Source organism: Pithys albifrons, chromosome 9 (genome assembly GCF_047495875.1).
Source record: "Pithys albifrons albifrons isolate INPA30051 chromosome 9, PitAlb_v1, whole genome shotgun sequence".
Lineage (NCBI taxonomy): Eukaryota > Metazoa > Chordata > Aves > Passeriformes > Thamnophilidae > Pithys > Pithys albifrons.
Genome location: NC_092466.1, coordinates 13,714,727 through 13,725,262, shown reverse-complemented (window position 1 = coordinate 13,725,262; position 10,536 = coordinate 13,714,727). Strand labels below are relative to the sequence as shown.

Here is a 10,536-nt window from a genome sequence, read left to right as displayed (position 1 = left end):
CTAGGGAGGACAGTAATGATGAAGCTTCTAACCATGGCTCCAGAACTTGCAGGCACCTTTAAAGAAGAGGGTAATGTAGTTATGCAATAGACAACATCAATTGTGGATTGATTTTAAGGTGGTACCAACTGAACTCCTTCAGGACTTGGGTTGTGCTCATCACAGCAGAAAATCCCCTGTGGCCAAGGTGGTGCTGGGATGAGGACAAGGGAAACCTCACTACCCTGTATGGTCCTGGATGCTTTCTTGGAACAACTCACTGGCCTGGGCGGCTCCGGAATGGGCAACACATCTGGTAGTGGACAGGTGTGATTTCAACACAGGACCTTCTCTCTTATGGCAAGAAAGTGAGCCATGTGGGCATGCCCTGTGCAGGTATGAGTGAGTTTGTGTCTGTAGAATGGGTGCTCTGGAACATGGAGCTGCGCAGAGGCTCATCTCTGCACAGAGGGTTATAGCCACCCAGGGCAGTGCCAGTTCATCTGGGAAGTGTTTATATAGCAGCAGCTTTCAGAGGCCACCTGTACAGGCAGTGCTCACCCTTCACCAGTATGAGCTCCTGACCATTCATAGGAGACCTGTTAAAGAAGTGTTTCACCTCCACATTTCACCCACTCTGCTTCCCTAAGCTTGCCTAGGGCTCCTCACTGCTTTGAGCCACTGGGGTGAGTAAAGTAGGGGTAGGTTGGGGAACAGTAAGGGACTTCCTCACCCCTTTGATTATCTGCCTGCTTGTCCACTTGCACTAGGTCTGGGCAAGGAGCTTCTTGTCCACCTGCTTTGCCTTCCCGAGTGCTGCTCTGACATATTTGCACCCATGAGAATCCTAATTATTTTAGGATAGTTGCATCCCAGCACAGCAGGTCTGCGTGGGTGGGTGTTCTTGCATGATGCAGCTTCTTTGAAGGGCCTGAATTCTTGGGTTAGCCACAAATTTCCTCCCTGGGAGGATTCTGGTCTGGCTCCGGGGAAGCGTATTTAGGGCCAGCATGTGTGAGGAAGGTCTAGCCCAGCACTGGCCCGGGTAGGCGATGTAGGGCGATGATGTCCCTGACCCTGCGTCTGCCCCTCGGTCTTTGCCTTCCTGAGCATCCTTGAGTCCGGACCGAGCTGGGGCGGGTGAGGGTCGGGAGAGGCTCCGCGTGACCCCACCTGTCGCGCCAGCGGTGGCACATCTGGGCGGCGCGCGGCGGCGCGGCCCCCCCGCGGGCGGCACATCTGTCTCCATGGCGACGGGGCGCGGCGGGGGGGCCGCGGAGGAGCCGCCCCTCCCGGCGCACCGAGCGGCGCGGACCGAGCGCAGCGCGGCGGCAGCGCGGGGCGGGGGGCCCGGCGGGCGGCAGCGGCTCTCGGCGCCCTCGCAGCCAGCGCTGCCCTCCGCCCTCGCCGCCGCAGCTCCCGCGGACAGACCTCGCGCGGTGCCGCCCGGCCCGGCCCGGCTCGGATGCCGCCATGGGGAGCCGCTTCTCCAGCATCCCCGCGCTGCCCCGCGGCGGCCAGGGCCGCCTGCACCGCGCCCGCCACCACCGCCTCAAAGGTACGGCTCGGTCGGCACCCCCGGCACCCCGAGCACCCCCGGCATCCTGAGTATCCCTGTCAAGACGAGCACCTGCCGTATCCCGCGGTACCAGGAGCACCCGTGCAGCCCGAAGGGGGATGGGTATTCTGGACACCCCGAGGTGGGATGGGCACCCAGGCAGGACACAAATTCCGAGTACCCCAGGGTCCCCAAATTGCGATGAGATCTCTCGGTACGCATAACAGCCTGAGTACCCCACGCCGGACAGACATTCTGGACACCTTGCCACAGCCTGGGCTCCCTTGGCACCCGGGGGTGGGATGGCTCCATGCCTGACACCCCGTGCCTTCTCGCGGTGTGAGCTCCCCTGCCCTGCTCCCAGTACTATCGTTTCGTCGCCGGCAGTGCTCCATAGGTGGCTGATTGGTGCACAGATCCTTCCTGGCAGAGTTGCCCCGGCAAAGCAAGGGACAACAAGTCGGAGGAGTTGGGCCACCAGCGAATCCCCAAGTGTTTATCGGTGAATGAGGGCTTTGCTTTGGTGTCTCTTCTGGGTGCTCCAGGAATGTGTGTGTGCATGGGACTGTCAGTCCTGTTTGGAGGAGGACAGGCAGTATTTGGGGCTCCTCGTCTGGCTTATGTGGCTATTCTGTTCCTCATAAGGGTAAAGTCCCTTTTCTGAAATCCTGGGGACCGGTTGGGACCAAATGAGATGGGGGTGACTTCTATAAGTGAGCAGGAGAGACTGCCCAAGGTTTCCTCTATGCCTGCCCTTTTTTAGTCCCTTTTGTGGTAAGCTGAGAGGGTGGTCGCAGAAAGTGACCCATCATTAATGAAAGGGATTTCCTTGGGCAGCTGCACAGACCACGTATTTTCAACAATACCTGGGTACCCCTTCACTAGGCTCTTTTTCACAGCCAAAGGCACTGAATGGTGGGCAACAGAGAATGTCAGGCATCTCTCTGTAAGCAGGGAATGAGGGAAGGTGCTGCTGCCACAGCCATTTCAGATCATCACCTGTTGCAGCTTCCCCTGTGTGTTGCAGAATTTGCAGTCACCGGCACGGAAAATAGGGATGGTGCTCATTTTTACTGAGCTTTTGGATACTTCTTTGGCATGGTCTAGGGGAGTGGCATGGTCTGGGGGAGTGGAAATAGTTAATGATGAGCTGTGGAACTGGTTATTATACTGAAGGATTTTCTGATACTTGCATTGTTTTTCTGTTACACCTCTCTGCTCCTTTCCTCTCTGCTTGGATGATTCGGTACAGTTGTGTGAACTGAGGGTGATTGTATCATGGTTGTTTTAATGGCCATGCAGGGAGACATCAGGAATGCTCATTGCTCTGCCATGGACAAACTCAATCAGAAACTAAGCCCAGGCAATGGTTCTGCTTAAAATTAGACTTGCAAGGAGGGGGGTACTGAACCCTAACCAGTGAACCATCATCCTCTATCAATGCAAACATGAAAGCACATGCAATGCTGGAGTAGTTGGTATGCAATTGTAAACTGCCAGTGAGGATTTGTCTCTTTAAGAATCATGCTGTCAGCTGGAAGTCTTTATGGAGCAACCTTAAGCAGATAAGAATTTATAAACTGGAGCCAGAAGGGACACTGCCACTTAATCCATTATCAGTGGCTTATGTGAGATTTTGAAGATGCTCTGTATGAATCACCTGATTTTTGGAGGGGTGGGAGTGGAAGTTGTGTGTTAATTGCACTGTGTTTCTTTATTTCTTCCTGTAATTTCAATTTTAACTAAATTTCTACCTGTGCTGAGGCAGCAAACAGAAATGTTTTCAAGACTGTAATGTAGCAGAGCACTGAAATAATTTTTATTTGGAATAAAGACTGAACAAGGCATCGTCTTTGTTGTAAAAACCAAGCAACTGCCAGGGACAATATGTGCCTTTTCTGTCTTTTTTCGAAACCAGACTGCCTCAGGTCCTCCATTTAAATGTGTAATAAACAAGTCTGATTGCATTTGACAGGTTTCCGTAAAATGGACTCGAGGCAGAGCAGTGGAAGTATGAATGTCATACAGTTTTGTTACATATCTGCCATTTAACATTCTGTAAAGTGAATTATAGTTGAAGGTCCCCAGTTGTTACTCCACCAGTGTCTGGCTCAGTGTTGCGGATACTGAACTTTGATAAGTTGGCTGCCATCTAGTAGTTTCTTCTGTGACTACCTCTTCCTAAGTTGGTGCCAAGGAGTGATTTGAGCTCATTCTTACTAAAGAAGAAGCTGTGATTGCATTGTTTTCCGGGTGGTCTGGGGACTTTGAACTGAGGCCCTCTACCTTACAAGATCATCTCTGCTATATCAAAAGTAAGACATCTTTACATGGTAGAGTTGTTGCCTACATGTGCTGAAAATTTTTATAACCTTCTGTTAGTCCAGCTAAAAATGGTCACCTTTAGTTACATAAATCTTCTGAAGACCATGCGATGCTTTTGGTGGTGTTAAAGGCATAACACAGAAATCTCAGGAAAGCTGACATGGCTGGCAGAATACTTGCTTTGCTCATGATGGTCATACATCAGGAGGAAAGCTCTCGACTTTTTTTTCTGAGACTTCAGCTGCAGTTCTAAAACTGAGTAACTAAAATAGGCAGGTCTTTACAGAAGGTGCCTGCAAGAGTAAACCTGGAACCCCAGGCTGACTGATGATTTTAGAGTTGCTTCATAAAAGCAGCCCTTCATAAGAGAACTTCACATTGCTGTTCACTAGAAATTGCTCTGTGCAAGCACTTTGGAATGACTTATTTCAAAGCAGTATGTCATGTCTGGATTGTTAATCCAGATTTTGGTGCCACAGTTGTGCCTTCAGGCTTTGGCTGGTTTGGAGACAGTAAAAACCAAAGTCAGGGGAAACAGAAGTCCTCCAGGACTACAGCTGATCAGATGCCATGGTCCTGATGGAGCTGTTAAACTCGAAGTCCTGGACAGTGGTTGGAAGGAGATTGTCATTTGGTGATATCATGAGGGGGAGATCGAGGTGAGATTATTTTCAGCATTCCTGTGGGTATTTCCCTTCCCATGACCCAGATGTATTTGTTTGTCAGGGATGACAGAAGGTGATCCTTTGTGTACTTTTCTAATGCTGAGCAAAAGATTATGATTATCTGGTAATAATCTCCTAAACAATGCAGCCAGATAAACTCCAGGGAATTTTTGCTGTCCACCCTCTCTGAAATATGGTTTGTGATAACTACCAAACAAGGTGTGTATGGCTGTTTGGAATGGAACCAATGGGAAAACTCCAGCAGTGTCTAATCTCCTAAATTCTGAGATGAAAAAGATCAACCTTCACACAAGTGACTCTGTGTACTGTTTATTTGCTTGTGTCTGGGCAGTCTGGCTTGAGGTGTTCCATCCAAGGAGAATTCTGTTGTTTCTCAAGACAGAAGTCCTCAGCTCAACCCATTTCCCTGCCCCAAGGTTCTTCTAAGATGGTCTGTTCATTTTCTTCTCTTAACTCTCCTTCCTAATGCTGATACGACTTGGTAAGTTCCCGTCCTTGACTAGTGTTACATCTTCCCAATCTCTGACTGTTGCGTTCCTTCCTTAGGTGCTGCTCAGTCTTGCTGGATGTGTGGGCTGTGTACCCTTTTAGGGCTTTTGTGTAGTTCCTAGATTTGCTGGTCCAGGATGCCAGACATGCAGTTTTTGCCAATCCTTGGGTCAGAAGTGAGACATGAGACCTGTATCCTGTATCTGTGTTCCATGGACAAGTGGCTCTTTATCCTCACTTGTCTCCACATCCTCAGCTTCAAGAAGTCTTAGCCATTGCTGTAGACAGCAGATCAATATTACATTGTAAAAGCTAAGTATTACTGTCTGCTTCCTTAAATCCTCTCCTCTCACCTCCTGCTCAGGTTTGGTGCTCTTTCTGAACCCCCTCTTGCCTTGGAAGGTAGATTTCCATGGTGAGTGACAGCAAGCAGGATGTCTTCCTGTTGATTTTCTCACGGGTTAAAGTATCATAAAAGTATCATATGCAACAGAATGTATGCACAATATCACAGTAACAGCCTGAACTGTCAGGGATTCTCTTTTCAGCAGTGGGTGATTACTCATGGGTTATTCTTTTTCATTTGTATTACAGTGGCATCTGGAGGCTCCCATCAAGGTCTGAGTCATGTTGTGCTGGGTGCTTCCATGGTCGCCTGTACTTAGTGCTCATTCATACAGACAGCTTTTACTAACGTATCTGAGTGATCTCCATGGGATGATTTGAGGTTTATATCTCCAGAGTATCACATGAAGCAGATTGGTACCTTGGCAGGACAGTTCTTAGTCTGTCCTTTTGCTAGGAAACCAGAAGTCAGAGTCAGCAGTGATTTGATGAAGGGTGTTGCCACCCTTCTGGCTGCAAGCCCCCAGAATGGCAGCCTATTGTGCAGCACTTTACCAAGGCAGCAGAGGCTTTCCTGCTTTCCCTGGCCCAAGGAGGGTACCAGTCATGATTGTACAGTCTTTGCCTGTATTTTTGCAGTTGCTGTTCCAATCATTATATCCTACTGACACATAAATATGTCAGACATTTTTTCTCCTTTCATTGGTGTTTTATGAGCTTGTAAAATACATGCAGAAGATAGTAATCTGGCTGGTGTAGGCATTTCAATAATTGTATATTGTTGAAAGGCTATCCTGCTGCTAGCTCCATTTTATGCACTCACTAAATAAAACTAAGGGGGGAGTGAAAGGCCATCAGCAACTGATGGTTGTGGGACTTAGAAGGTGGCGTACAAGCAGTGAAATGGGGGATACCAGTAGTGATGTTGTGAGATAACCTCAGCTCCCATTGCTGTCATAATTGGTTCTTCTTTGAAATACTATTTCATTTTCTTCTCCTATTTAATTTTCTTTTTTCTGACCTACAGAGTCAGAAGTTTCATCATTCAAGGTTTTGAAGGATGCCTCCTGCTTTCTGCCCTTCTGCTTTCATTCTGTCCTGGGTCATGCTTCTTTCCCTCTCACCTGTCAGTGTGTCTGGTTTATAGGTCTAAAGTTTTTCCTGCCTGAGGTTCTCAGGTTTATATGACCTTTGCCCAAGCTCTAAATTTTTTCCCAAGCTACTGATTTGATTCATTGCATTTAAACTGCCTAAAATTACTCAAATTGTTCCAAATGCAACAATTTATTGATCTTACTTTTCCTTTCCAAGTGTCCTTTTCATAAGGTGCTGAAGCCTGTTGGTGGAGCAAGTACTGATGCAGCTTGTCAGTGTCTTGCATATGGGTGATTCTCTGTATTTTTCAGGGGCAAGAAAGGCTTATCTTGAAAACCAAAAGACACAGAACTGGAAAATGTTCAGAGGAGGACAGCAGGGACAGTTTAAGTCTGGATTAATTTTATATAAGGAATTATTGACTAAACTAGGACTCTTGTCTCTGGAAAAAGAGACAACCAGGATGGGAAATAACTGGCATGTAAAGAAGAGGCAGAGCTCACTCTTCACTCTCTCTTCCAGCAGAAGAATTAGGAGCACATCAAATGAAGCTGATTTCTCCTCCTTTTGAACAGAAGGAGTCTGTAACCATCTACAGTAGTTAGTTGCTCAGTAGAGCTCATTAATAGTGAATGGTATGGATGCTAAAATCAGTCCAATTTTATGGGAGATTGGAGGAGGTCATGAAAGAGGAATCCTTTGAAGTTTGCGGGATACAAAGACCACACACTTGCCCTGCTCATATTGGCTTCCTAGGGGCCTCTTCCTAAGGCTACCTGTGTTTAACTGATAAGGATAGTGCTGAAATAAGAGCTCCACAACACTGAAAGCTGGAGCTAGATCGTTCAGATGTTGCAGTGGTAGACAGAAGGATAGAGTCTGTTCTGGTGTTGGCTGGTCTCTAGCCAGATCCATCCTCTTTATCATCAGCATCCTTGTCTGGTTGTTTACAGAGTGGTTCATTGCCATGAAAGCCTCAAAGTCACACACAGGCTTCATTTGGGAGACAGAAGAGATTGTGATAATGTCGTTGTACAAGCTTTCTTGGATGAGACTGTGTCTCCTGAACACTGTGATTTTGATGAATACAGTTACTTATGCATTTGTAGGCTCTTTTGGAGTAAGAGAAAGCAGGTTCTTTTTGCTTACACTGACCTCTCAATGACAGAAACGTAAGTAGTCCCCACTTCATTTTGTTTCCTGGAGTGTTAAAATAGCAGCTTGTGTGGATATTCCCATATCTGGGAAGATTTCTAATACAGAGGCCTGGAAGATTTCATATTTGGCAGCTGTTCTTACCTACTGCTGCTACAATAATTGCAGGAACCAGCTACTTCTGCATTGCTGAAATTGTTGCCTGTGGCAAGTACATAAGTACATGTTGTTTTGCTTACAGTGCGTCCCCTCATGGAGGCACTTATTTCAAGCTGGGGATCTACACATGTCCTGACTTGGTCTGCCTTGAAACTTTAGGACATCTGAGTAATCCAATTCTGAGCTGTCTCAAGGAGGGGGATCTGCAACACTCATGTTTCAGGATTGTCTCCATCTAGAAACGGTTGATCTAAGATTAACCTTAATCACAGCACTGTGCAGGTGCTCAGTCCTGTGCTGCAAACTCCCAATTCCCAAAGTAGTTTCTCACTGTAATCACAGCACTGTGCAGGTGCTCAGTCCTGTGCCACAGGTACCAAAGTAGTTTTGGGGATGAGAGCTGAATTTTAACTACAAGTTAGGGTCTGGCAATGGTTAAAGTTTCTCCTGAGTAGACGTGTATAGATGAATATGGGCTACCTTTGAACCTGGCTAACTAGGGCATTGCTAACTCAGGAGCTAGGAAGGAGGGCAGACATGTGGATACTTACCCATACTAAGGTCTGGGTTGATGCAACTATGTGGTTAAAATTGAAGTGGGGTAAGTCCATTCATTCTTGGGGATCCCGAGGTGATAAAAGCTTGTTGTATGTAAGATACTAGTTCATGTTTACACTACTGGTTATTGGCCTGTCAATTACAGGCTTAAAATAGGATTGTGTTTTAAAATTATAGGGTGGAGGATGCCATGGTAGTATTGTGTTTATACAATCCTCCATTAGTCTACCTCAGTTCAACTCTTTGCTGAAACACAGGGAACAATTCTCAGCTCTCAGAAAACTGTCAGGTTAAACCATAGGGCTATTTTCTGCAAAATTCTGAAAAGTAAATGTTAATAGTTTGCTGTCAGCCTCAGCAATAAAATGCCATAGCAGGTTTTTCAGTTTAAAAAATTCCACTTAATGTAAACTTCTTTTCTTTTAAACAGTAATAACATTCTAGTAAAAATAAATTAAAAAGTACTGGCATTGCTCATGATGTTTCCCTCCTCCTTTGTTGCTTTGTATTCAGTATTTGAGCTTCACAGTGGTAACTTTGAGCTGTTCCTGCATCTGTGGGCTTACACACATGTGCATGGGTGTATGCAGGGATTCCATATTGACTTGATCTCATAATTTTTATTATATGACCAGAACACAACCTATGTCTAGTGCCAGGACTCGAGAAGATGAATTCAGCAAAGCAATGACTGGGGAGCTCTGTAACTAGCTGGTGCTGCTGTTAATAACTAGCCAGTGAGTTAGCAAAGAGAGAGCCCAACTTCTGATGAGCCAAGGAACCTCGGGATGCAGAGCTGGAAATCTGGGATCCTTTGTCTCCAGTGGAATTAGCAGAGACACTTGGAATAATGGTTTTCTTACCTGGGAAGCTGAATGGGAATATGAAAGTCTTTGCCAGCAGCCCCTGTCTGAACATCCCTCTGGCTTCACCCTTCTTGAAAACTGTGGTTCACACCCTGTCCCAGTTAGAAGAAATGTAATCGTGTAGTGCTTGATTCACTCTAATTGACATTGACTGCCCATATATCAACATATGATTTAAAAACCCCACTGATCATCTTTTATCCACTGTTAGGCATAAGCTCTGCTTGATTTCCCTTTAACTGCTACTTGGATGGAGACGTGACTGTTTTTCATGCTCTGCTGCTCATCAGCACCATCTAATGTAAAGCTTAGGGTTGGGTCGTAACTTACTACTGGACAGATTTTGGCCACATAAGCCAAGCAGATGCGGATGCAGGGCTTATTTACCACACAGATTCCATATCTTCATCAGAAGGTTAGTTCAAATCTCCTCCTTAAGTGATGCCTCTTTAATATGGCATTTAATTGTATTGGAATTACTCATAATTTTTTTGATTTAGGCAACTGGTGCCATCGTGTTTCTAAATATCTCTCTGTCTTGCAAGATCATTTTTGTCCACGTTGAATGCCAATTTTTTATACTTAACAAGTATTTACTCGGCAGGAAGGGAAGATATGGTTTCCCATAGAATATTGAGTCACCGTAGAAGATGGAACACAAATAACTGTAAATGTTGCAAACAGAATCTGTATATTACGTGAGTGAGTCACTTCAATAGATGTGATATAAAATGGAAAAGAGAAAATGTTCCTCATTAATTGATTATGTTCATCAAATACTGGAAGAGGAGAAGTAGCTGAAATTAATTTTCTTTATTAAAAAATGCAGTGAAAATATAATGAGGGTCTTGGCTGACCTCTGATGTTAGTACTGGATTTCTGCATTCCTGCTCTCATCTCTGTACATCATTTAGTGTATGTGTTTTAATGGTATGACTCCTTAACAATCACATCCTTAACAGGCATGAAATAAAATAAAGGTGCAAAAAGTTCTCCCTAATAAACCCCACAAATACCTTTTGTTTTTAAAGGTTTAGGGTTGAGATACCAAGTGATAAGTACTGACAATTAAAGCTTTGCACCTCTTTGCTTGAAACCTGCCCTTCATTAATTGTGGAAGAAAGTTCTTGCCATCTGCTGAGCGTCTCATAGCCCCTGGAGATCATCTGGTGTCCAGTGCATTTCCTTTGGACACTTGTTCTGAGACCCTTCTGGCATGTACTGGAGGACTTAGCAGAGAGGTTAAGAAGCAGCCTAAGATCTCCACCACAGAAGTTGTGTAGGTGGGGCCTGTAGCAGTGAACACGGTGAGCTGTGGATG

At 45.9% G+C, this 10,536-nt stretch overlaps 1 protein-coding gene across 1 annotated transcript in view; it reads left to right on the top strand.

Annotated features, from left to right (window-relative positions):
• Positions 1–1,232: 1,232 nt before the first annotated feature.
• NEURL1 (neuralized E3 ubiquitin protein ligase 1) overlaps positions 1,233–10,536 on the top strand; it is a 149,779-nt gene continuing 140,475 nt past the window's right edge. Inside the window, exon 1 of the mRNA XM_071563972.1 lies at positions 1,233–1,537. Within this exon, the coding sequence (XP_071420073.1) occupies positions 1,453–1,537 (85 nt within the window). The 5' untranslated portion in view covers positions 1,233–1,452. The remainder of the gene's footprint in view (positions 1,538–10,536) is intronic.